We start from the raw sequence: 27,959 nt of genomic DNA, 5'->3' as shown, positions 1-27,959 counted from the left end.
GTTTGCCAGAGTGGGCCAAACTGCTTCACTGCTCTGTGGCTCTATGTGAGCAGAGGGCTCAGAAAGGGGAAAATGCCACTGCCTGGCTTTTGGAGACTGCCTGGCACTCACCCCATTTCTAGTTACTTCACCCATTTCTTGTATACAACTGGTACCCTTCCAGCTGTTGCTCTGGTGGTGAATCCCAGAGTGGGTGGGTTTGTGTACATTTTAATCTGTGCAGGCCCTTTAAGCCAAATCTCCTGAGAAACCTGAAGTTTATTCTGCCACCCCCACCCCCACTGGTTTTTACAGCCAGCAGTTATGGAGATTTATCTTCTCAGTGCTAGAATCCTGGGCTGTACCATCTGGCCTGGGGCTGGGATCACCTGCTGCCAAGGTATCCCTCTCAATTTTTGTCCACCATATGTGAATGTGGGATCATCAGTTCTGCCACTGCCTCTCAATGCCACACCCTATATTCACACCTCTCCACCCATCTCTGTGACTCTGCCCCTCCTACCCATCTGGGTGACTGTGGTTTCTTTAAATCCTTGGTTGTCAGACTTCTTCACAGGTCGATTTCCTGATGGTTCTGGGTATTAATTTGTTTTGAGATCTAGTTGTAATTCTTTCTATGGTTGTGTGAGGAGGCAAAGCATGTCTATTTACACCTCCATGTTGACCAGAAGTCACCAAAATCTGAGATTCTTAAACAGGCAATAATACAAGTTAAAATTCTTCCATAAATTAAAAGAAACATTAAGAATTCACAATACTAAATGAATGAAGTTATATTTTGTTAGTAACAGCATATCTGGCATATAAAAATATGCTCAGATAGCCTTATAAAGTAAGGTTTTCAATATTTAATTTTACAGTCTTTGCCATCAAATTCATGTAGAAAAATGACACTGTGGGAGGAAGGGTGAACTTTACACTCTGAGCAGGTATCATGCATGTTGGATATGTGCCAGATGAGTGGTGTCCCTGTGGCAATATAGCTTTCAACCTAGGTGTACTTATGGGGACAAGCATATGAGTCAGGGAAGGTGACTGATGCTGTTGACTGTGAAGTTGGTTGAAGAAAGAAGAGTCCTGATGATACTGGCTTCACTCTCCTTTCTGCACTGGCCACATCTGGCCAGGCCATCACTGCAGCCCAGCCGTAGATGAATAGCCTGCTAATTCCTTTAAGATTTCTGTTCCAGTACCAGCTTTGCTGTTAGTAGGTGCATGACTCTGGGCCACTCACTTAATAGTCTGTGCCTAAATCTACGTGCCCTATTTTCTTCGTAGAGTAATTGTGAGGATAAATGTTAAAATGCCTTTGTATTTTGAAAATGCATTAAAAATACAACTCTCTCCAAAGGTGGCCTTTTCTAACCTATTTAGTGTTATTCCATGTGCCTCTAATGTATTCCCTGGTTATAGTTGATTTGTCTCTTCACTGAGCCATAGACAAATCGGACTTTTGTCTGCTTTCTCTCCAGCAATATAACACTATGCATAAGAGTGAGGACTTTGTCCAGTCCTGAATTCATATCCTAGCTTTATCACTTGCTAGTTGAATGTCCCTCGTTTATTTAATCTCTCTGAGCTTCCGTTTATCTGTAAAATGGGGACAAATCATCCACTTCACAGAGAGTTGATGTAAGGTTTCTTTTCCTCCTCCCCATCCCTCCCTTGCATCTCTTTGATCTATTTTGTCCCCGTCCTTTAATATCAACCTCAGATCTCCACTTTTCCATTACACTTTCTCCAATCACTTCAGTTCCCCTTGATTTCTTTTCATCCTAACAAAGAATCCCTTAAACTTGGATAGTGCCCTAACATTTTCATGGTGCTTTCACACTTAGATATATGCCTTGTCTTGTTTTATTTGCACAACAGTCCTGTAAAGCAGGCAGCACAGAATTTATGACAGTTATTGTATAGGTGAGGAAACTGAAAATTCAGAAGAAAACTGAGAAGCTCAATGACCCACCCACCATCACTCAATTAGAATTCTGGGCTTCTAATTCTGCATCAGTGCTTCTTTCTCCACCCTACTGTGCTCAACAACTATTACACAAAAAGTCAGCAATCCCTAATTTAGAAACAGTTGCTAAAGTTCCTGGTGTTTTAGTCTTATTGCTCCATTGACATATACAAAAGGAGGAAAGATTGTGTCTTACTAATTCGAATCTCCCACAATATTCAGTATAATGTAGAACCTCAAGAAACAGTCAATAAATGCTTGTTAACTGACCCATAAAAATCCTACCACTTGTATATCTTGGCCATTCCTATCTTTTAGAGGTTTATTCTTTCTCAAAAAGATACACAACACTTTTCAGCACTTTTTCACCCCATTCATCTTTCTCCTCCTCTTCCCTGTCCCATGGCTTCCAAACTTCTGCTGTGGGAAGAACATTTGGAAATTTATCAGAAAGGGGATCCAGAAATTGAGGGTCAACATGATTCTTTTTAGAATTTACTTATTCTGTGTCACTAATAGAGAAATGAAGATGTGTTTGTTGTTACTTTAAGAAAATGTTTATATTTTGAGGATTTTTGTAAAACTATAATTATTGCAGAAACAAATCACCCTATGAGAATTAGCAATTATCTCTAGGATTCTATTAATAATTTCTCTCCTAACTGAAACATTCTAGATTACCACCTCTCAAAATTTAGGGAAACACCCAAATATCCATCAGAGGTGATGAGATAAAATATAGTACATCCACACAATGCAATACTACTCAGCAATAAAAGGCAATGAACTGTGGATATATGCAACAACATGCATGAGTCTCAGCATCATTCTGCTGAGTGAAAGTGGACAGACACAAAGATTACTCATGATTTCATTCATATACAGTTTTAGAAAATTCAAACTATTCCATAGTGACAGTTGTTGCTGGGGCGTGAGGTAGGGGGCAGAGAGCGAGTAGTGAGGTTAAAAAGGGATACGAGGAAACTTTGAGGGATGATATTTATGTTCATTATTGTGATTATGGTGAGAGTTTCATGGGTATATATGTCTATCAAAATGTGTCAAATTGGACAATTTATGTCCTGTTTATTGTATCTCAAGTAACTTCATTTAAGCTGTTTAAAAGTGTAATGTACATATGAATTACCTGAGAATCCTATAAAATACATGTTCAGATCTGGGGTAGGGCCTGAGATTTTGCCTCTCACACAGCTCCCAGGTGTTTGTGGAGCTGCTGCTCTGTGGACCATATTTTGCGTGGCAAGGCTCTCTATGACCTAATTTTACATTATTATGTATCATTCTCATGGTGCAGTATATGGTATACTTTTTTCTGTTCTGAAAAACTGTAAGAAAATAAGTAAAAACTCACATTGACAGGAAACCACATGTAGGAACCCTCTTCAGGATATATGAACAGTCCATATTCTGACTTGGTCATTTCTTCAAATACAACATGGAAGAACTCGGACTTTACTCCTCTACCCACAGAACGAATTTCTTTAATAAATTCAATCTGAAGAAAGAGAACACTGCCAGGATTAAAATATAATGCCTTGACCTTTATGGAAAAGTTTCAAACCTCCTGCAGTTACCAGAATTCCCAGAATCCCACACCCCATACCTCACTGCAATCTGTACTCCCTCAATTTGCTACTGAGCAACTGTGAACCTTACTGTCAGATTATTGTATATTGAATACACAGGTCCTTTACACTGCCACATGAATCAGTGAAGGGGGATTCCAGCAAGACTCAGCAATCACCTGTTATGTTGACCAGCATCTTAAACCAGATTTTGATATGCTTCAATCCCCTGAGCCACCAAATCCCCTGATTCTTTTATCTCGTTGCCTTCATCCCTTCATTCAAGCTGTACTACTTTGGCTTCAGACACCAAATGGTATTTCTCCTGCCTCTCCCTCATTAGGACTTCTGATAAACAGCCCTTTGCAGGAACCATCAGACCTGACTATCCATACCCCTGTTGTGGGAAATTAATATAACTAGTCCCTGTTTTCTGAAGTCTACTTCCTTTCCTGGCTAATTTCTTTTTATCTCTTTAGTATCAGCACCACTAAGCTTGACTAAGCATTCTCTTTTTGCCTGGAAGATCTTATCTGTGGCTACTTTGATCCAACGATTCCTTGGCCACAGACCATCATCCCCAAGGGCCTGCCTCACATTCCATCTGGATATTCTCAGTAACAAATTAAGCTTACTTCCGATGTTCTTATTTCTGCTCATTTACTCTAACAGGTCTACCTTCAGTGTGGTCAGGACCCGCTCATAACAGGCCTTAACAACCTTGCCTTGTTCAGAGTTTGTATTTTGACTGGATCTGTCTTGAAGTTTACCTTCTTACCTGATTGCCATCTGCTGTAGGTAGGCCCCTTTTCTCTTCATTTCCTCATAATCAAGATTTAAAGGAAAGTAGGCACAGAGGGAGACATAAAACTAGAGTCTGGCTTACAAAAGAGTTTCTTTGTTTCCCATTGGAGTCCCGTGCTGGGAAGTCTCGCCCTCTGAGTTCTGGTTTCTTTGAGAGCCTAACTCTTCCACTCATGGCTGATATCAGGAAAGTACTCTCCCTTCTGAAGACTATAGCGGTAATCTACAGAGTTAGTCATTATTTTATGACCTCAATATGGCAGATAATCTGGGGCACCACAAAATAAAATTCCTCCATGTACCCACAAAGGATGAAGTGAAGCATAGCTAGTTAGAACCAATACAGTACTAGAAGGTCTATAACTAAAACTAGAGCCAAAATATGCAGGAAAAGTATTTGTTTCACCTGCTGCTTGTTGATTGTATTAACAGCCCCAATCTTCATTCCTTCTCGACCCACGTCTTTTGCATGTGACTTTGCAATTCTTTTCATTAAAGAGGCTAAGTATATTTTGCCAGCCCTTGATGTAGGTTCAGCCATGTGACTTGCTTTGACTAAAGCAATGTTTGTTTTGTGACTGGACTTGTTTTCTCATACCTCTGGCACTGCTGTGAGAAGAACATGCTTGCTACTCCCAGGAAGAAGAGGAAAAACATAGAAAGAAGAGCCAGACTGCCCCAGCCAGGCCTAGCTTACATTGAGTTCAACCAGATGAGTTGAATCTACATCAGCAAATCCTTAACTGAATTGCAGATAAAATAAATTATTGGTATTTTTAAGTAATTAAGATTTGGGATGGTTTATTATGCATTGTTATAGCCATACTAGTTAACTCATAATTCCAATGTTCAGTTAAACTCCCATAGCTTTTCTCTGAATGGTAAGTGATGAATTCTGGAAATCGTAAGGTTGATAACTATAGTTGCAAATGCATGCTCTTCCTTTGCTACATTATATAAATGTTTCCCTGCCACATTTGTAAAAATGTCTAATGAGACTTTTTACTGTACCATTAATTCTTTCTGGAGGTCAGTGTCTTTAGCTTGGCTTAACTGACGCAGGGCATCTTCAACTAGGTGACTTCTTCTGACTTGAAGTAAAAATAGGGGAGATGTAGGGAATCCATTCTCTCCTGGTGGAATCATTTGCCCAATCTGTTTTGACATCTAGAAAAATAAACATTTTAGGAATCCTCGTAGGAATATAAGCAAGTATTTAATATTTCAAATAAACCTATTTTGTTTAACATACAATTATGCCTACCATTGCTATAGATACTTATAGTGTAATTATTTAAGGAAAAGAGCATCATATGTATACCATGGGAGATAAAAAGATGGTAGGATGTGTGAAACTATGGTACCTGGTAATTGTGTGCAGGGTATTAATCATCATGGATGTACAACCAAGTAATTAAAAGCTATCTCAGATCACTTAAACATGATCCTTCAAGGCAATAGGAGTATTCATCACACTGAGATATTTATCCACCAGTCTTAAGAAGCAGAGTGTTCCTCAAGAATGTTAAGGACATTTAGGAGCTTAGGGATAATGTTAGGTGTAAGAAAAAGACTACAGGAAAGACTTGCTCAGAAAAGATTCACTTTTCTCCTTCAAATAACTATGATCCACCTGCTAAATGTACATGGAAACTCCCTAGAAACATGCCACTGGTGGCCTCATTTTGTACCTAGCATTGTTCTCTGTCACCCTACATAATACCTCATTCAGCTTTTCTGATTTTCAACATGTCCTCACTTTAGTCCCCTACCTTATTTCTGCTGAACTCTCTTGAATGAGATATCTAGCTTTGGAATTAGTATCCTTGCTTTGACTTTCAACACTTCTCTAGGAGGGCTTCAGCTCTATCACAAGGACAATAAAGGAGTATTTAGGACTTATAAACCAATACCACCACAGTGACAGCAAGACAGGTGGATATCTATCTTATTCCAGGTTTCCACACTGGGTGTGGTCACCCATATTAGCACTCTACAAGCATCTCAAAGAAGTGTGCATGTGGCTCTAGGCTTGGAAAAGCCCTGTCCCAGATCTCTGCCACCACTATATACTAAGAAATTGTATGTAATTCCACAGGATTTTTCTGGCTTATCCCTAAGATGTTTATTGTAAAGAAGCTCCACAGTTTGTAGGGGGTTGGAACAAGTGCCATTTCTGGTTTTTCTTGGTAGTGTGTCATCTCTTCCTGTGGCCCAGGAATCTGCAGCTCTGGGACACTTCAATACTAACTGCTAAGCAACATGTTCCATGCCTCTGAGAGACAGGGAGGCCAGCAATATCCTGTACTGACTATAGTAGGGAGAGGTGTATGTGTCCTGCTGTAGACCCACCCTTTTCTCACTTAATCAAGAATGGACTTGAAACCTGTATATCTTATCTTTCAGTTTCTCTACTCCCATTCTCCATGTATTGCTTTCCCATTTCTACATTTGTACATTTGAATTCATAATCTAGTTTGGAGCTTACAGTTTTAACTATGTCCATTATCTGTCCTCTGGGGGACAGGATTCTTGAGTCTGCTTGCTGACCTCACTTATGACAGCTACAACTAAGAGTCTTCTTGTCCTCAGACATTTCCCAGTCCTTCATGATATGTAACCTGCCTGGGTCCACTCTCCACTCAACCCTTACTAAGAGAGTAGATGAGTTATACAGAAAATTGCTATAGAAGAAAATAATATAGTGGGAAAGATTCACTTAAAGGAAATGTAAGGGGAAGTTAGGTTTGGGAGGGAAAGAATGTATTTTCTCCCATTACCAGGAATGTTTGGGCAGGAAAAAAAGAGGTGGCTGAGAAATAGAAGAGATGAAAAAGTCAAATCTGAGGACAGATACTAATGATAGTAACTAGAGGGAGAGTCCTTACTGATGGAATGCTTTTAGCAGGATGTACCTTGTCCCTCTAGCTTGGTTATTATGAATAAATGTTGCATTTACCAATTTATCAGGCATGGCTCATTGGAAAATGCCATATAAGCTCTATAATTAATAGGGTATGAAAAGGAAAAGTTTAGTTACTGAAATGACTCCTTTTGTGGATGTGATATCTCAGGCTTTTCCATGTTTCACTTAGATGGTCCATGTCCTTTGAATTATTAGCAAAACCAATGGGTATATTTCTGATTCCTGTGAGTCTTTAAAGTATAAACATAATAGAAAGTAGGTACGAACCTTTCCAAAGGAATGGCCTAGAAAACAAGACTCAGCAATCAAAAAATGGTTGGAAAATCTTTAGCATAATGTCTGGGCACAGGGTGACCATAAATGAGAACTAAGGCTGCTGGTGATGGAGAGAGAAAATAGCATGTAAGTGTTATATGGGAATAATACAACTACAAGAAAAAGAACAGAAGGGAGAGAGTAAATGGAAAATAGAATAAAGTCACTGGAAATAAAAGAATATCAGTTGGGGTTTACAAATCAATCTCTAAGACTCAGCAGATATGAAAATCCAAAGACTAACAACTAAGAACATAGTATAGTCACTAAAACTGGATAGAGGAGAAGAAAAGAGCAGCTCCACAATTATTTCAGTATCGCTCATAGTAGGAAAACAAGGGATATTATCTAAAGAAAGTGAGGACTCAGGCATCATATAATAATGGGGAACGCAAATTAAAATTAAGTTGAAGTATCATGGTCAGCCCATCGAATTGGAAAAGATCACAAAGCTTGGTAACATTGCATTGGTGAGAGAGTAAAAGAAGCATTTCATACATTGCTGGTAGTAACATAAATTGGTACAAACTCTATGCAGGAAACATTTATTTAAAAAAAATTTTTTTAAAATATTTATTTTTAGAGAGGGGAAGGTAGGGAGAAAGAGAGGGAGAGAAACATTAATGTGGTTGCCTCTTGAGCGCCCCCTACTGGGAACCTGGCCCACAACCCAGGCACGTGCCCTGACTGGGAATCCAACTGGTAACCCTTTTTGTTTGCAGGCTGGTGTTCAATCCAGTGAGACACCATCAGCCAGGGCAGAACATTTAATGATTAAAGAAAAAGAATCAACTATCATTCAACCTCCCTATGTGAATGATTTTTCAGGGTAACCAAACATCCCTGATAGATGAGGAAAAGTTCCATACAAGATTCAGTACATAACTTTGGAATAAATGATAAAAGAAATATCGCTATTTTGCAAACTTCAACCAAAACAATGGATGAAATTATTAAATAAAAGGTCCATGGCCTGGCTGGTGTGTCTCAGTGGACCAGTGCCAGACTGCAAACCAAAGGGTCACTGGTTCAATTCCCAGTCAGGGCACATGCCTGGGTTGCGGGCCAGGTGTACAGTAGGAGGTATACAAGAAGCAACCACACATTGATGTTTCTCTCTCTCTTTCTCCCTCCCTTCCCTGCTCTAAAAATAAATAAATAAATAAATAAATAAATAGTCCATGGGAAACGTTACAATGGAAAAATCATGTGGTCACCAACTGAACCCACTGAAGAATCTCAACATAAATAAGAGTAAAACAACCAGAAATAATGCACTGAAGCATGGAGAGGTGAAAAGAAACTGGGCCTGGGATTTGCTTCAAAATAATTCAGCAAAAATACTAACAACTGCAAAAACAACAAAAGTAATAAATTGAAGTGTGGCAAAATGTTGGTGACTAAAACCTTGTGATGGGGTTCATTAAACCATTATCTCTATTTTGTATATGTTTGACATTTTACATAATAACAAAAAGGTAAAGCATATATTACCGCCATTTTTATGTTGGAATCAGCTTGCCATAATTTCATTTTGGATAGAAAATTAAAGATAAATGGAAATTTACTGAGAATAATGTGACAGTTTCTTTCAGGTATCTAAAAAAAACACAAAAAAGTAACAGTTTTGATAATTAAAAGAAGAGAAAAACTTCATTCCTTTACCTTATCACTTTATTTTCCTTTAAACTTTTTTGGAATCTGTTTTTAAGACTCCAAATTACTTAGAAATAAATTTCTAAGAAAATATTCATTTTGTGAGTGAAAGACATTTAAGTTATCAGTGATTATCTGATTTAGAGAATTTTGCTTTGCAATAGGATATTTTCAGATATTGATTTATCAAAGAGATACTTACATAGTTACTAATATGTCCCCTTTAAAATGTGAAAATATTCAGAAGTAAAAATATTACTCTTACCAGGTTATTACACATAATGGGCATTATTTTTATGTTTTTATAATTGCTCAGCCAGTCGGAGAGTTCTTTTATGTTGAAAGTATTCTCTGGTAGTTGACAGTTAGTTTTGTTTACCTTAAAAAAGAATATGAACTATGAATACCATTTTCTATCAATAAATTATGTTATCTATTATATATATGGCTATTATATAGGTAATCAGAATAGAGCTCCATAAACCAATGCATTTATCAATGATGAAGTAAAGTTCTATAAAACTTCCATTTTTTTTATCTATTATTTCTTCACTTTTTACAAGTATTTAAAAAGATGTAAGATGTTGCCACTGGAGATAGCAAAGCAATTCTTAGGGCACAGGTTTACTGGATACAGTTTCTAGACTTTGAGAATAAGAGCGCTATAGAAATCCAAGGTACTTTTGACAAATTCAGCCCTTTTCCACTAATTGATGAATATTAATTTAGTACACACTATTTCCCAGGTGTGGGACAAAACATAAGCTAAAAAATTGTCCTGGTTACACATAGTTTAGTGTCTAATATAATAATCAGCAAACTCTTAAATCGAGATAGTAAATATTTTGAGATTGGGGCCATACAATCTCTGGTGCAACTATTCAACCTTGCCATTTTGTAGCACAAAACAGTCATAGACAATATATAAACAAGTGAGTGTAGATGTGTTTCCATAAGCTGTCTATGTGCATAAACTGCCAACTGGCAAAAAAAAAAAAAAAAGTAAATCAGGCATCCAGGATACAGTTTCTCATTGGAGTAGTACTTACAGGTTTCAGGAAGGCCTCTTAGAGGAAGCATGCTGGAAAATCAGTAATCTAAAGCTCCATCAGATCAAATGAATTCAAAAGACAGAAGGCAGAAAATAAAGAATCCAAGAACATAAACTAAGGAGAGAAAAACCAGATATACAGGGGAAAGGATCAACAAATAAAATGGGGGATTCTTGGGTACTTGAAGCAGTAAGACGGGGAACCACTCTGTAAAGTACATGATTTTCTGACCTCTTTGCTGTACATCTGAAACTCATACAGAATAATATTAAATGTAAACTAATTGAAAAAAATTATAAATAAAAAAATTTTGAACGTCGATTCTTAAAAAACAAACAACAATAATAATAACAATAAAAAAAAACAGCTTCCTGGTTTAAGACTAATCCAGGAAAAAAAGGCAAATAACTAATATCAGAAGTGAAAAGTACACATCACAGAGAGAAGTTTTTATAAAACATCTTAAATCCTCATGATGTTTCTCACTTTGAAATCCCCAAGTATTTTATGCCAAACATTTCCCTTTTATACATTACTTTAAAAAATATTCAACTCCACTTGATTCATATTTGTCTTCTTAAGACTCTAACTGGCCATTCACAATAGCATCAAAACAAATGAAATACTTAGAAATCAGTTTAACCAAGAAAGTGAAAGATCTGTACACTGGAAACTATAAGACTTTGATAAAAGAGCTTGATAAAAAAAACCAGAAGAAAATGTAAAGATATCCTGTGTTCATGGGTTAGAAAACTTAATATTATTTAAATGTCCATACTGCATAAAGTAATCTATAGAGTCAATACAATTCCTCTCAAAATTCTAATGGTGTATTTCACATACATAGAAAAAAAATCCTAAAATTTGTATGAACCACAAAATACCCTGAATAGTCAAAGCAATCCTGAGGAGGAACAAAGCTGGAGGTATCACACCTGCTGACTTATAACAATACTACAAAACTGTAGCATTAAAAACAAAAATAGTATAGTACTGGCATAAATATAGACACACAGACCAATAGAATAGAATCAAGAGGCCAGAAATAAATACTTGCATATTTTTAAAAAATATTTATACTTTAGAGAGGGGTCGGGAGAGAGAAAGAGAGAGAAACATCAATGAGCCATTGGTATGTGTCCAGACCAGGGACTGGAACCCACAGCTCTGGCATGCACCCTGACCAGGAATCAAACCAGTTACCTTTCACTTTGCAGAATGACACTTAATCCATTGAGCCACACCAGTCAGAGGTAAATCCTTACTTATTTGACAAGGGAGCCAAGAATACTTAATAGGGGAAGGAGAATCTCTTCAATAAATGCAGCTGGGACAAGATAACCACATGCAGAAATTGGACCCCTATCTTACAGCACTCAGAAAAAATTAACTCAAAATGGATTAAACTCTTAAACATAAGACCTAAACCCATAAAACTCCTAGATGAAAAACGTTGGAGAAAAGCTCCTTGGTACTGATCTTGGCAATGACTTTTAGTTTTTTCCTTATTATTGAATTTATTGGAGTGACATTGGTTAACAAAATTACACGGGTTTCAGGTGCACAATTCCACAATACATCATCTGTACACTGTATTGTGTGTTCACCACCTGAAGTCAAATCTCCATCCATCACCATTTATCCCCCCCATACCTTCTGCCTCCTCCCTCCACTCCCCCAATCATCACATTGTCTGTGTCCATGCATTTTTGTTCATTAGATTCCACATATGAGTGAAATCAGATGGTACTTGTCTTTCTCTAGCTTATTTCACTTAGCATAATGCTCTCCAGGTCCTTCCATGCTTTTGGAAAGGGTAAGATTTTCTTCTTTATTATGGCTGAATAGTATTCCACTGTGTAAATGTACCATGGCTTTTTTATGCACTCATCTACTGATAGACACTTGGGCTGCTTCCAAATCTTGGCTACTGTAAATAATGCTGCAGTGAACACAGGGTTGCATATATGCTTTAGAATTAAGTGTTTCAAGATTCTTCGGATATATTCCTAAAAGTGGAATCCCTGAATCATAAGGCAGTTCCATTTTTAATTTTTTGAGGTAGCTCCATATTGCTTCCCACAGTGGCTGTTCCAATTTTCATTCCCACCAACAGTGCACAAGGGTTCCCTTTTCTCCACAACCTTGCCAACACTTTTTTATTGATTTAGTGAATACAGTCATTCTGACAGGTGTGAGGTGATATCTCACTGTGGTTTTAATTTGCACTTCTCTGATGATTAGTGATTTTGACGATCTTTTCATATGTCTATGGACCTTCTGTATGTTTCTTTGGAGAAGTGTCTATTCAGGTCCTTTACCCATTTTTTAATTGTTTTTTTTTTCCATGTTCAGTTTTGAAAGTTCTTTTTTTTAAATGAAGATTTTTTTTAAAGATTTTACATATTTATTTTTAGAGAGGGAAGGGAAGGAGAGAGAGAGAGAGAGAGAGAAAGAGAGAGAGAGAGAGAGAGAGAAACATCAATGTGCGGTTGCTGGGGGTTCTGGCCTGCAACCCAGGAATGTACCCTGGCTGGGAATCGAACCTGGGACACTTTGGTTCCCAGCCCGCGTTCAATCCACTGAGCTACACCAGCCAGGGCTGAAAGTTCTTTATAAATGTTGGATATTAACCCTTTATCAGGTATATTGGCAAATATATTATTCCATTCAGTGGGTTGTCTTTTTATTTTGTCGATGGTTTCCCTTGCTGTGCAAAAATGTTTTAATTTATAGTCCCATTTGTTAATTTTTTCTTTTGTTTCCTTTGCCTGAGGAGATATATCAGATAAAATACTGCTACAGGCAATGTCTAAGACTTTACTGCCTATGTTTTCTTCTAGGATTTTTATGGTTTTGGGTCTAACATTTGAGTCTTTAATCCATTTTGAATTTATTCTTGTGTGTGGTGTAACAAGGTGGTCTAGTTTCATTTTTTTGTGCATATCTGTTCAATATTCCCAGCACCATTTATTGAATAAATTATGTTTAACCCAAACTATCTTTAACCCATTGTATGTGCTTGCTTCCTCTGTCGAATATCAATTGACTGAAAAGACATAGGTTTATTTCCTAGCTCCCTATTCTGTTCTATTGACCTATATGTCTGTTTTTTATGTCAGTACCATGTTGTTTTGAATATTATTGTCTTATAATATAGTTTCTTTGATATTACATAGTGTGAGTCCTCCAACTTTATTCCTCTTTCTCAAGATTGCTGTTGCTATTTGGGTTTTTTTTTTTTGTATCTGGTAGGAATTGTGTTGAATCTATAGATTGCTTTGGGAAGTATGGACATTTTAATGATGTTAATTCTTCCTATCCATGAACACAGTATATGCTTCCAATTGTTTGTATCTTCTTCAATTCCTCTCTTTAGTGCCTTATAATTTTCCAAGTATAGATCTTTTACCTCCCTCATTAAATTTATTCCTAGGTATTTTTTTGAAGCAATTACGAATAGGACTGTTTTCCTAGTTTCCATTCTGATAGTTCATTATTGGTATATAAAAATGCGACTGATCTCTAGATATTTATTTTGTATCCTGCTACTTGACTGAATTTATCAGTTCAAGTAGTTTTTTTTTGTGTGTAGAATCTTTAGGGTTCTCTACATACAGTATCATGTCATCTGCAAATAATGACAATTTTGACTCTTTCCCAATTTGAATGCCTTTTATTTCTTCTTCTTGTCTCATTTCTTCTTTTTATCCAGTACTGTGTTGAGTAAGAGTGGTGAAAGTGGACACCCCTGTCTTGTTCACAGTCTTTAAGAGAAACACTTTTAGTTTCAGCCTGTTGGGTATGATGTTAGTTGCGGGTTTGTCATATATGGCCTTTATTATGTTGAGGTATGTTACCTCTATTCTCACTTTGATGAGAGTTTTTATCATAAATAGGTGCTAGATTTTACTGAATGCTTTTTCTACATTTATTAATATGGTCATGTGGTTTCTATCCTTCATTTTGTTTATGTGGTATATCATGTTTATTAATTTGTGGATATTGTACTAACATTGCACCCCCCAAATAAATCCATTTGATCATGGTATATGCTCTTTTTAACATATTGCTGGATCTGGTTTGCCAATATTTTGTTGAGAATTTTAGCATCTATGTTTTTCAGGGATATTGGTCTATAATTTTCTTTCTTTGTAGTGTCTTATCTGGTTTTGGAATTAGGATAATGCTGACCTGGTAAAATGAGTTTGGAAAGCTTCCACCCTCTTGAATTTTATGAAACAGTTTGGGAAGGATAGGTATTACTTCTTCTTGGAATGTTTGTTAAAATTCACCTGCAAATCTGTCAGGTCCAGGGCTTTGGTTTGTTGGGAGTTTTTTTTATTGCTACTTCAATTTCAGTAGTTGTAATCTGTCTATTCAGATTCTCTGATTCTTCCTGATTTAGTTTTGGAAGACTGTACATTTCTAGAAATTTATCCATTTCATCCAGGTTGTCCAGTTTATTGGCATATAGTAGTTCATAATATTTTCTTACAATCCTTTGTATTCCTTTTTATTTATTGATTTATTTTTTATTTAAACATTTTTATTGTTCAAGTAGTTTTCTGCTTTTCCCCACACCCTTCCTCACTCCCCAGCCCTCCCCACTTCCCTTCTCTGTTTCCACCTCCCCCTTGTTTTCTCCATGTGTCTTCTATAATTGTTCCTGCAAACCCTTCATCCTTTTTCCCCTATAATCCCCTCCCCTCTCCCCTCTGGTCACTGTCAGCCTGTTCTCAATTTCAGTGTCTTTGGTTATATTTTGCTTGCTTGTTCATTTTGTTGATTAGGTTCTTGTTAAATGTGAGATCATATGGTATTTGTCCCTCACTGCCTGCCTTGTTTCACTTAGTATAATGCTCTCCAGTTTCATCCGTGCTGTCACAAAGGGTAGGAGCTCTTTCTTTCTTTCTGCTGCATGGAATTCCATTGTGTAAATGTACCATAGTTTTTTGATCCATCATTTACTGATGGGCACCTAGGTTGCTTCCAGCACTTGGCTATTGTAAATTGTGCTGCTATGAACATCAAGGTGTGTAGGTTCTTCTGTATTGGTATTTCGGGGTTCTTAGGATATAATCCTAGCAGTGGACTTGCTGGGTCAAAATGCAGTTCCATTTTTAGTCTTCTGAGGAAATTCCATACTGTTTTCCATAGTGGTTGTACCAGTCTGCAATCCCACCAACAGTGTACTAGGGTTCCCTTTTCTCCACAATCTCTTCAATACTTGTTGTTTGTTGCTTTGTTTATGATGGTCATTCTAAATGGTGTAAGGTGGTATCTCATTGTGGTTTTAATTTGCATGTCTCTGATAGCTAGCAATACTGATCATCTTTTCATATGTCTCTGGACCCTCTGTATGTCCTTCTTGGAGAAGTGTCTGTTTAAGTCCTTTGCCCATTTTTTAATTGGATTGCTTGTCTTGTTAGAGTGGAGTTGTGTGAGTTCTTTATATATTTTGGAGATCATATCCTTGTCTGAGGTATCATTGGCAAATATGTTTTCCCATAGGTTGGTTCTCTTTTCATTTTAATACTGTTTTCTTTAGCTGTTCAGAAGCTTTTTATTTTGATGAGATCCATTTGTTTATTCTTTCCTTTATGTCCCTTGCTCTAGGGGACATATCAGTGAAAAGATTGTTGTGTGTAATAACTGAGATTTTCCTGCCTATGTTCTCCTCTAAGACTTTAATGGTATCACGGTTTATATTTAAATCTTTTATCCACCTTGAATTTATTTTTGTGTATGGTGTAAGTTGGTGTTGGAATTTCATTTTTTTGCATGTAGCTGTCCAGCTCTCCCAACACCATTTGTTGAAGAGGCTATTTTTACTGCATTTTATGCTGCTGCCCCCTTTGTTGAATACCTTTGTATTTCTTTGGTGTCAGTTGTTACTCCTTTTCTTTCATTTCTGATTTCTTTTATTTGGGTCCTTTCTCTTTTTCTCTCTCTTTTTTTTTAAGATTTTTTTTTTAAGATTTTATGTATTTATTTTTAGAGAGGGAAGGGAGGGAGAAAGAGAGACAGAGAGAAACATCAATGTGCGGTTGCTGGGGGCCGTGGCCTGCAACCCAGCTATGTGACCTGACTGGAAATCGAACCTGCAATGCTTTTGGTTCGCAGCTCGTGCTCAATCCACTGAGCTACGCCAGCCAGGGCTCTTTTTCTCTTGATAAGTCTGGTTAAAGGTTTGTCAATCTTATTTACTTTTTCAAAGAACCAGTTCTTGGTTTCATTGATCTTTTGTATTGTTTTCTTTTTTAGACTATTTTGTTTATTTCTGCTCTAATCTTTATTATTTCCTTCCTTTTATTCACTTTGGGCTTTGTTTGTTGTTCTTTCTCAAGTTTCTCTAAGTATAAAGTTAGATTGTTTATCTGAGATTTTTCTTTTTTCTTGAGATGGGACTATATGTTACGAATTTCCCTTTTAGGAGTGCTTTTGCTGTGTCACATATATTTAGAGTTGTTGTATTCTCATTTTCATTTGTTTCAAGGTATCTTTTTATGTCTTCCCTGATCTCATTGTTAACCCATTCACTGTTTAATAACATGTTATTTAGCCTCCATGTCTGTGTGTGTTTTTCAGTTTTTTTCTTCTGATTGACTTCTAGTTTCACAGCATTGTAGTCAAAGAAAATGCTTGATATTTCAATCTTCTTAAATTTACTGAGACTTGTTTTGTGTCCTAACATGTGCTTTCTCCTAGAATATGTTCCATGTACATTTGTAAAGAATATGTATTCTGTTGCTTTAAGTTGAGATGCTCTAAAGATACCAATTAAATCCATCTGATCTAGTGTGTCATTTAAGGCCACTGTCTCCTTGTTCATTTTTTGTCTATCCATTGATGTCAGTGGACTGTTAAAATCTCCTACTGATCAGCACAGGAGTTTTGACCTGCTCCGTTTCCAGCTTGGGCCAGTTCACCTTTCCTTAGGCAACCTGGTGGACCCCAGCTCCTGGAAAGTCACAATATTGATGCCGAACTTAGTGTGGACACCCAGTCAGTGTAGTGCACTGCAGCCCAGAACTCCTGGGCTTAAGTGATCTTCCTGCCTCAGCCTCCCAAGTAGCTGGGACTACAGGCATGCACCACCATGCCAGGCAGAATCCCCTACTATGACTGTATTACTTTCAGTCTCTCCCATTATGTCCATCAAGATTTGCTCCACATATGTAGGCGATCCTATGTTGGGTGCATATATGGGATATATTATCTCTTGGATTGCTTTTCATCATTATGTAGTGGCTTTCTTTTCCACTTACTATAGCCTTGGTTTTAAAGTGCATTTTATCAAATATAAGTATTGCTTCTGCATTCTTTTTTTAAAATTTCCATTTGCATGCAGTATCTTTTTCTATCCCTTTACTTTTAATGTGTACCTATTTTTCATTCTGAGTTGGGCCTCTTATTGACAGCATATATCTTATTTTCTTATCTATTCAGCTACCCTATATCTTTTGATTGGAGCATTCACATTTTAAAGTGATTATTGATAGGTATGTGTTTATGGCCATTTTATTCTTTTAACTATGTTCCTCTGTTTTTTCTCCCTTCTTCTCCTTCTTAAAGCAGGTCCTTTAATGTTTTTTGTAATATTGGTTTGGTGGTAACAACTCCTTTAGCTCTTTCTCATCTAGGAAGCTCTTTATTTCTTCTTGAATTTTAAATAACCTGCTGGGTAAAGTAGTCTTCTTGTAGGTCCTTGCTTTTCAGCACTTTCAATATTTCATGCCAATTCCTTCTGGTCTAAAACATTTTTGTGGAGAAATCATCTGACAGTCTTATGGCAGCTCCCTTGTATGTAACTGTCTCTTGTGGCTTTTAAGATTCTTTGTCTTTAACTTTTGCTGTTTTAATTATGATGTGTCTTGGAGTGGGCCTCTTTGCATCCATCTTGTTTGGAATATTGTGTTTCCTGGAATGTGTGTCTTTTTCCATCACTGCCAAGTTAGGAAGTTTTCGGTCATTATTTCTTCAAATAGGTTCTTGATCCCTTGCTCTGTCTCTCTCCTTCTGGTATTCCTATGATGTGGATGTTGTTACACTTCATGTTGTTCCAAAGTCCCTTAAATTATCATCCTCCTTTTTTTTCTTTTTTTCTTTTTTTCTTTTTGCTGCTCTGATTGGGTGTTTTTTTTCTACCTTGTCTTCCAAATCACTGATTTGAACCTCTGCCTCACCAAACCCACTGTTTATTCCTTTTCAGCATATTCTTCATTTCAGATATTGTGTTTTTAATATCTGATTGGCCCTTTTTTAATGTTGTTGAGTATACTTATAACCATTACTTTGAACTCTATATTGGATAAATTGAGATGATAAACTGTACATAATATTTTCTCCTATTGGCTTTTTATCTGGAGATTTCTCCTATTCTTTCATTTGGGAACCATCTCCCCATTTTGCCTGCCTCTTTGTGCTTGTTTCTATGTGTTAGATAAGTCTGCTACAATTCCCAGTCTTTGTGGGGTGGACTTATATAGTAGGCATTTTGTGGGTTCAGTGTTGCAGTCTCCTTGATCATCTGAGCTGGGTGCTCCAGGAATGTCCCTTGTGTGGATTCTGAAGGCCCTCCTGTTGTGACTGAGTCTTGGTTGCTGTTGGCCCATTTGTACATGGGATAGACTCTCAGGCTGGTGTGAGGCTCATCCCCAGCTACGGTGTGCAAAGTACTGACCACATGAAGCAGAATTTGCCTCTGCAGTGTTTGGTGCCTGCTGAGATCTCACTTTGATTATGCTGCTTGTGAAGCTTACTGGATACTGCTTTGATGTTGTCTGAAGCTGGCCACTGTGTGTGTTGGTTCTGGGCCTCTTGGGAGGTATGCTGGTGCAGACCAATGAAAGATGCTGCCTGTGAGTGGCCTTCAGCAACTGGTTTGGAGCTACAAGTGGTGCATGGTTTGCAGCTGCCTCTGCTGGACCTGGGTGTGTGCAGAAAGGGCCAAGCCGGTCACCAAGGCATGCTTTTACCAGCACCAGGCCTGAGGACACATTCACCTGCTGGCTGGTTGTTAGGTTCAGTTACCCTTCCATGTGGATTCTGATACTGCGTACAAGCTTGAAAGCTTGTCAGTGAATTTCTTGATATGACACCAAAGCACATGCAACAAAAGAAAAACTAAAGAAATGAAGTACATCAAACTAAAAAGCCTGTGCACAGCAAAAGAAACAGTCAACAAAATGAAAAGGCAACCTGTGAATGGGAGAAAATATTTGCAAATCATATATCAGATAAGGAATCAATATACAAAATATATATAGAACTCATGTAGTTGAGCAAAAAAAAAAATCTGATTATAAAATAAGCAGACGAACTGAACAGATATTTCTATTCAGATGGCCAACAGGTACATAAAAAGGTGTTCAATGATACTAATCATCAGGGAAATACAAATCAAAACCGCAAGGAAGTGTCATCTCACACATGTTAAAATGGCTATCACCAAAATGCCAAGAGATAACAAGTGGTGGTGAAGATGTGAAGAAAAGGGAACTTTTATGCATTGTTGATAGAAATGTAAATTGGTGCAGCTGTTATGACAACAGCATGGAGTTCCTAAAAAATTAAAAACAGAACTACCATGTGATCCAGTAATCCCGCTTCTGGGTATATATCCAAGGGAAATTAAATCACTGTCTCAAAGAGATATCTGCAACCCCATGTTTATCACAGTCATGTTTACAGTAGCCAATACAGAGAAACAACATAAGCATTCATGGATTGATGAATGGGTAAAGAATATGTGATAAACACACACACACATACACATATTATTTAGCCATGAGAAAGAAGGAAATCCTTACATTTGTGACAACATGGACAGACCTCAAGGACATTATGTTAAGTGAGATAAGGCAGACAGAGAAACACAAAAATTGTATGAATTCACTTATATGTAGAAGCTAAACAGGCTGAACTAATAGATACAGAAATTAGAATGATGGCTGTCAAGGGCTTCAAAGTATACATACTTCCAGTTATGAATTAAGTTCTAGGGATGTAATGTACATCATGGTGATTATAGTTAACTGCACTTTACTATATACTTGAAAGTTGCTAAGAGAATAGCTCTTAAGTATTATCACCACAATAAAGAAATGGTAGTTATGTGAGGTGGTAGAAGTGTTAGCTAAAGCTATGATCGTAATCATTTTGTAATACATAAATGTATCAGATCAACACACTGCACACCTTAAACTTACACAATGTTATACATCAATTATATCTCTATAAAGGTGGAGAAGAAATATACTACTTTAGAAATATCAGTAATATATTAGTACTTCTGAAAAGCACTAACTCTTGTACATATTTTCTCCTATTGAGACTGATATTCTGTGGTGAAATTTGCTTTGATTGCCATTTAGCAAATCATATTTGTAAAAGATCTTATTTGACTAATTTTTTAATCGAACATTATCAACTTAAATCTCTTGTTTTATTTAAAATGCTCTGGCTCCTCCTTACCTCCAACAGTCATTAAGTTTATTAGTAGACTAACCTTAGGTTACTTCTAGGTTATGCTGTGTACTCTATTGAAAATGCTAAATCACTCTCATGTTTGAGTACAGAATGGGACAAAAATAGGCTTACAATTGTGAGTATGTGGAACACAGAGTTATTCTTGCTTTATTATTTATTAATTATTGTGTTTTTTCAATTCAAACAACTGTTAACCTACTTTTGTACCACTCTATATTTGTGCACCATATATATTATATATAATAGCATATATTATATAATAGTATAATTACATATTATACCATTATATAATAGTATAATATGTATGGTTATTATGATAGCATATATTACATGTAATATATAATGACATATAACATATATTATATACAATACTGTATAATGTGAACATGGTATTGTATATACAATATATAGTATTGTTGTGTGTATATATGCATACAAAATATATGTTTGTGTGTATATATACACAATATGTATTGTATGTTGTATGCAATATTGCATACAATACAATATTATATGTTATATATGTATATTATATGCCATATATATTATGTACTACACATACACTAATATGTATAATATAAATTATTGTATTATCATATTGCATATAATATATGTAATTTAATATAATAATACAATAATAAAGTATATAATATATTTTTCTAGTCTATCCTGTTAGCAAGACAAGCAAAATTTTGAATTATTAAGGGCTGAATAACATATTTTCTTACTGTTGTGAAAAATATAATAAAACAAGATTCTAACTGGCTGAAACCTAAGAGATGTTGATTTAGTAAAGTGGTATATACATCTCTTTGGAGATGAACCCTTACCTTATACACTTTTTTCATTACTTGTAGAAGACTTTCAACATTGCAGTTCCTCTGGTCTGTTGGAGTCCTATAGTACAACTGAGCAATGACAGCTGATTTAAGCATCTGGACCAGTGTGTTGAGAGTAGATTCTTGCAAAGATGCCCAGTACTGCCCTGAAGGTTGTAAAATCAGCCATGATAAATATATACTCCCCCACAGGCCCCAAAGAAAACTCCCTCAGTTTCTACTGGGTTCTTCAATATAAGAAATAGATAATATTTTCCATTTCTGATAGAACACTCCATAAAATATGTTTTCTAAGGTTATCATCCTGGACACTTGTTACTCACAGATAACATTTTTTTCATGATTATCATTGGAATTAAAAGCTCAAATTCAAGATTCTGCAGAATGGTATTTATGCCTAATTACTTGATTGATTTCATGATTTTCAAACTGAAAATTCTATGGGTTATTTATAAAATCTGAAAACATACATAGGTGAACACACACACATATACATACATACACACACCATGTCATCAAAGGTATATATTTTAATCTGTAAAAAATAATATCTATGTCTTCACACTTTATGAGCACCTGGTATTTATGGATATATTTTTAAATAATATCAGATAATAATATTTTAATATAACTGATGTTAGAACTCAGATATTGTACGTTTAAAGGACAATTCTCAGAAAACAAACCTATCAAATGTTAAAATATATTGCCCATCTAATGTAATTAAAGTAGTATGACCCAAATGTACAAATTCCATACATGGATCCAAATGCACATGAAACCTTAGTATATGACAAAGGTGGCATTGCATATTAGTGGGAATGAAACAGATCATTCAATAAATGTCTGTGTACAGATGGAAACTGATCCAGAAAAAAATTTAATCAAGATAAATTTCATATGGATCAAAGATTCAAACATAAAATTGAGATAATAAAAATTCTAGTAAGAGCATGGGAATGTTTTTTATGTTTGTTTCAGAGTGAGGGAGTCTTTTTGAAGTATGACCCAAACTCAGAAACTATAAAGGAAAATGTTAATATAGTAGGCTTCATAAAATGTTTAAAAATCATGCATGGCAAAAAATATCACAAAGTAAAAAGTTTTAATAATCTAAAAAAAATTTGTAACTCATGTTATTGGTAAAGAAAACATTTGTAGCATATTGTTAATAAAGGATTAGCTGTCTTAGTAGTTTAAAACCTCCTAAAGATAAAAGAAATACTAACAACAAATGGAAAAAAGGGCAAGAGGAGAGAACTGATAGTTCTCAGAATATGATATACAAATAGAACTGAGATACAAGAAAACCAGCACAACCTCATTCACAATGAGTAAATTAAAATTAAGAGATTCTTTTTTTCATACTGGAAAATACCAAAGTTTGATAACACTGTAGAAAAATGCATGGGCTAATGCTCTCATATTTGTTTATGGGGCATAAACATACATCTGTCAGGGCTGCCATGTTGCCCAAACTCCAGGGGTGCAATTTACTTAGACTACAGTGTAAATGGTGGCCACTTAATGTTGGGCAACATGGTGGCCCAGACTTCTGTGGAAGTCTGGCCAAATCTCTTAAAATTTAAAATGCACATAAAATTTGACTCAGTAATTTCGCTTTCTAGAATTTTCCCTGCCAAATTTCCCTGGCGTAAATTTATATATGTACAAAGAAATGCATGTTAGCATTATAATAGCAAAAGTTTAGAAACAACAATTCATAGTATATCCTCCCAATAGAATACTATTCAGCCATTAAATATTATAGAATAAGGCGGTTCCATAGGTCTAATAACAGAATGCTCTCCGTGATATACTGTTATACAGGAAAAAGCAAGTTGCTAAATAATATGAATGGTATGCTACCATTAAAAAGAAACAATACATTCTTTCAAAGGCTGCACAAGGAACTACATTCTGTAATGGCTTTCTGGGAAGGGAAGTGGGTGGCTGATACTTCACAGTATATATCATTGGTACCTTTTTAAGCTTTGGATCTTGAACATTAGCTTAAACTTGTACAAGGACATCTTATAGCAGTGAATAAAAAAATAAGAACATGAAGCTTAATATTTTTTTCATCACCTCTTTTTAAAATGTTTAAAGTTTTATTTAAAACAACATGAGCAAGAAGTTTTAAAACGGATTGTCTTAACTGGATTCTCTGGTTATTAAGCTCTGATGTCAAAGCCATGTCTAAGTCTAAGAATTAACATGCCTTGTATGATAACAGTAATGTTTGTAATAGTTTTAGGGTTATCTTTTCAGTAATTCACATATCCTGTACTCAAATATTTTTGCATTCTGAAATTTTCTATCCAAAATTTGCTACAACCTGTACTTCGGACAGTGATTCTCTATTGAGAGTATAGATAAAGTGACATGAAAGTAATCAGACTTACTCAGGATGTCTAAAGATCTGTCACTCATTTTACAAATGATCTGTGCAAATGGAACCACCGGAGTTTCTGAATTCCTAAAATCTTGCATCACAGGACATTGTGGGAGCAGAAGGAAAATTGATACTGCTTCTTGGTGTGGAGAAGCATGTGGAAGAGCTCTGAGTAGATTCTCCTTGAGACATGTCATTATCTGCAATTGAAACATGATCAGAGAAAAGCCCCGGGTAAGTTTTGGGATCTTGGATTTGATTCCACCACTTTCCAATTGGAGTGATTACTTTAATTTTCCTGAAACCTGTTGTTCAGCACTCCTTGCGTCCCAAATGTCCCTACAGTAGTGTGTGAGAGCCATCCTCCCTATTTTATATTGGGGTGCATGAGGAAATAAAAGCGAATCATGTGCATGTCATACTGAGTGACTCTCGAAGGTGGCTCAAGTTAGAAAGTGGCAGAGTAGGGATCCATACCCAGATCTATCTCACCTAAAATCTACATGGCAGAGAAAATGCCATATGTTCACCTCACCAATCACATTTCATCTTCCTCCTGGGTCCACAAAAGATGTGGTCTTTCAGCCTCTCCTGCAGGTAGGTGGGTCCTTGTGACTGAGTTCTAGCTGACACAATGTGAGTAAAGGTGATATATGACACTTTCAGGCACAGCGCCCCTACATCCTCTCATATGACCTTTTATATACTCTCTTTCCTAATCTGCCAACCAAACACAAAAGATCTACTGAAGGATTTAGTGGTTCCAGAGCCTAGAACTCTAGAAAGAAGGAGCCCAAGTTACCCCTACAGAGATGGGAAGGGTAGCAGAATATGCCATCCCAAAATATACCCCCCTGGGATGAGGATCATTTTGAGCTGAAAGCAAGTCAAAACAAAACAAAACAAAACAAAACAAAACAGACAGCAAGCTTCTGGCTTCCCTCTGTCTACCTGAAAACAGAATAGAGATTCCTTTTGTGAAGATGGTACCTGCTCCCAACTTCCTGTACCAGGAAGGAAAGAACAACCATATCAGCAGAGATGATCTGGATGATCTGTCATTGAGAAAGAGTCTACACAAACAAACCTCACTAACCTTTTTCTACCATTAGTGTCCCCGTATATTTGCCTTTCCACAATTTGGTGCCTCCAGAAGCTCAAAGTCCTTTTCCTTTGTCTTGTCACTTCTCCACAAAATTATTGTACTAAGAATCATATAAGCCAAAGTTCTAACTGTGCCTTTAAATTTGTTATCATTAAGTATATATGAAGGATGCACCCATGAACAAACTTCTGTTTGTTTTTCACCTATTAATCTGTCTTTTCTCAGTCTAATTTGTAGGGCCCCGGCCAATGAAACTAAGTTTTCAAATTGTTTCACTAAGAACCCTTTCTCATGGAGCATTCTGTGTAAATAATGTTCTTTGGAACACACACTGGGAATATAGCACTGCAAGTTATCCCCCTTATCACCTAAAAAATTTGGTTTTAAAATACACTTGATAAAATCTATTCTTCATCTTGAAAATAAAAAGGTAGTGTCCACTACACATGAAGGAACACCCTCCTCTTTCCCCTTCAGATGTAGGGACCCATGATGATATAAAGATAACTTTAAACTGAAGACATTTGAGATACAGCTGATGCAGAAAGAAGCCTTCAGAGGTTCTCTTATCTGACTAAAAGCTTCCAAGTGTAAAGCAGCCATAAACCCCAAGCTTCAGCTGCACTTGGATGAGAAATTGCACAAACAAACACTATCACAAGCTGTCATATCTTCCATTTGTCCCCCCAGAAGCCCATTTGTCTCCCCCCAAACTCCACTTATTTTCTTTCTCTCCCCTCCCTTTCCCTATTAAATTGGTATATAAGCCCTCATCACTAGCTATTCGTGGAAACTTTTCATCCAAACACTTACGCATGCATGGGAATAAACCTTGTTTTCTGTGTTCCTGTTAATCTGTCTATTGTCAGTTCTCAAGCCCCCAAACACACTGAAGCTAAATTGGTAGAGGGAAGGTTTTCTTTCCAACACCACCCACAATCACAAAGTATTACATTGGAATAGACCTTAAAGATGAACTCAACTTATATAGGTAAATAAAGTGTGACCCAAAGATTATAAAGGACAAAGGATTTTGTTATCCTGTTTCCCAAACTAGTGTTCTTTTCATGTTATGCTAGAAGTTATTTACCTCTCAAACACTAGTTTTCTCATCTTGAAAATAAAAATATTGTCATTTATACATTTAAGTGCTCAAAAATAAGAGCCAGCCCTAATGATGGGGGGTTCAAGAGTTGGGAAATTTCAGTTTTTGGTAATAGTAAGCTTAGTAACTAATGCAAGTAAAAAGCTATTGATTCGGGAACTGAGGGTATGACTGTTGGGAACAAGGAAATTAAGAACTAAATTTTAACCTTAATAGACAAGAACCACATTGTAGCTGAAAAGAAATGATAAAAGAGACAGAGTACAGTTAAAGCAAACATCCCGTGTCTAGCAGACGCTCTCCCTGGGTAGGCTAGATAAGCAGTGCTTTGTAGTTTTTAATGAGAAAATAGAAAACTAGCTAGCTAGAGCCAGGAGATTACTAGGTTAATGAACAAAAAGCCTGCCTTCCCGCCTTATGAAAGAATGCTTGGTTTGAAATTCCCGCGCGCGGTCTTTGTAAGCGAATTACTAACTGCCACGTCTGCTTCTGTATAACGCTTGCTTGCCTGCCCATATATAAGAACGTAGTTGTAAGCATTTGGCGCGTCTCTCGTTTGCAGCTCCTTGCGGGCACTGTGTCGCTGGACACTTTGAGAGTTCGCCCCTGCGCAGGTTAAACTTGGCCAATAAAGTAACATCTTTGATACCCTGAAAGTCTCCGATATTCGTTCTCGAGTTTGCTGGATGCTACAATGACCCACTCTGACTCTGGGAAACCACAAGCAGTTCCACCTGTGTGCCCCAGGAAGCCTGCAAATAATGAAGATGGTATCTGAGCCACTGCGTTCCAGGGAGAGATGCTCACTGCCTAGGTAGACAGATAAAGAACTACCTATCAACAAATGAAAGAATACTGCAGCTTTTTTTCTGATTAAATTTTTCCCTGAATGCCAAACCCCTTACCTATACCTTTCTTCTCCTTATAAAAAAGGTTGGTTTGAAATGGAATTTAAAATGGTCTGTTAGGGTACATAACCCGCCATCTTCTCAGATCTCTGGCCATCTGAATAAAGCACCCACAGAGATTCAATCCCTGTCTCTGCTTATTGGTCTGGTAGCAACAGGCAGCCATGAAAGCCAGCTTTTCTGGTTTCCCACTAATGCAGTGTCTGAAACACAGCAACCACAAAATGAACACTAGCCCCTGCCTATCAGGTCCCCTGACTCAGTTCCCAACAAAATTAAACTACAATCATATTGGTTTCTATAAGGAAATCCTGTTACTCTATTTCTCAAGTAAATATGGACTATTACCATTGATGAAATCCATTTCTTTTTTGTTAACTTCTGGAAGGTATCACTTGCCATTTGTAAGTCCACATCAATGGAATTTATTTCTCCAGATTCTCTTTGGATAAAAGAAATGCAAAACACCACATAAATAAATGGAAAGGAACATTTCTATACTTCATATGTCATTATTTAGTTTTATTACATGTCAGATATAAACTTTTTTCTTCAAGTTTGCCTTTTAAAATAACCAATTTACTTGGCACAAAAAAACACATGAAATTTATGTTCTGCTAAAAGAGAGTAACAATGTATTACCTCCAGAATAGCTGCAATAACATCAAATTTTTATATGCTGGGTCCAAGAACTGAAAGCAATTACCCCCACTCTCATCTTGCAAAGAACTGAAACTACTTACTCCCCGACTCCAATACCCCCACACATTCCTTACCAGTTACATTTACATTACTGTGGGATTCCACTGTTTCA

At 36.6% G+C, this 27,959-nt stretch overlaps 1 protein-coding gene and 1 long non-coding RNA gene across 4 annotated transcripts in view; one reads left to right on the top strand and one right to left on the bottom strand.

Annotated features, from left to right (window-relative positions):
- Positions 1–27,959, bottom strand: part of HERC6 (HECT and RLD domain containing E3 ubiquitin protein ligase family member 6) — a 64,015-nt gene that overhangs the window by 11,252 nt on the left and 24,804 nt on the right. The window contains exons 11-17 of one of the 2 annotated variants that reach the window (XM_045820306.1): positions 27,494–27,587; positions 24,038–24,227; positions 21,624–21,778; positions 9,513–9,626; positions 9,086–9,190; positions 5,362–5,517; positions 3,333–3,476 (exon numbers count right to left, since the gene is read on the bottom strand). In XM_045820306.1, the coding sequence (XP_045676262.1) occupies positions 3,333–3,476; positions 5,362–5,517; positions 9,086–9,190; positions 9,513–9,626; positions 21,624–21,778; positions 24,038–24,227; positions 27,494–27,587 (958 nt within the window). The remainder of the gene's footprint in view (positions 1–3,332; positions 3,477–5,361; positions 5,518–9,085; positions 9,191–9,512; positions 9,627–21,623; positions 21,779–24,037; positions 24,228–27,493; positions 27,588–27,959) is intronic. The other variant, XM_045820307.1, reaches the window with a different exon arrangement.
- The window catches only part of LOC123806871, a 56,322-nt gene that overhangs the window by 14,687 nt on the left and 13,676 nt on the right, over positions 1–27,959 (top strand). Inside the window, exons 3-4 of one of the 2 annotated variants that reach the window (XR_006783540.1) lie at positions 24,131–24,261; positions 26,800–27,173. This is a non-coding gene — a long non-coding RNA (uncharacterized LOC123806871). Of the gene's footprint in view, positions 1–24,130; positions 24,262–26,799; positions 27,174–27,959 lie in introns of those variants that run through there. The other variant, XR_006783541.1, reaches the window with a different exon arrangement.

The sequence above is a fragment of the Phyllostomus hastatus genome, unplaced genomic scaffold (assembly GCF_019186645.2).
Source record: "Phyllostomus hastatus isolate PE091 unplaced genomic scaffold, TTU_PhHast_1.1 phas_scaffold_39, whole genome shotgun sequence".
Taxonomy (NCBI): Eukaryota; Metazoa; Chordata; class Mammalia; order Chiroptera; family Phyllostomidae; genus Phyllostomus; species Phyllostomus hastatus.
Note: the sequence above shows the minus strand (reverse complement) of the source record. Positions and strands in the feature narration are given on the sequence as shown.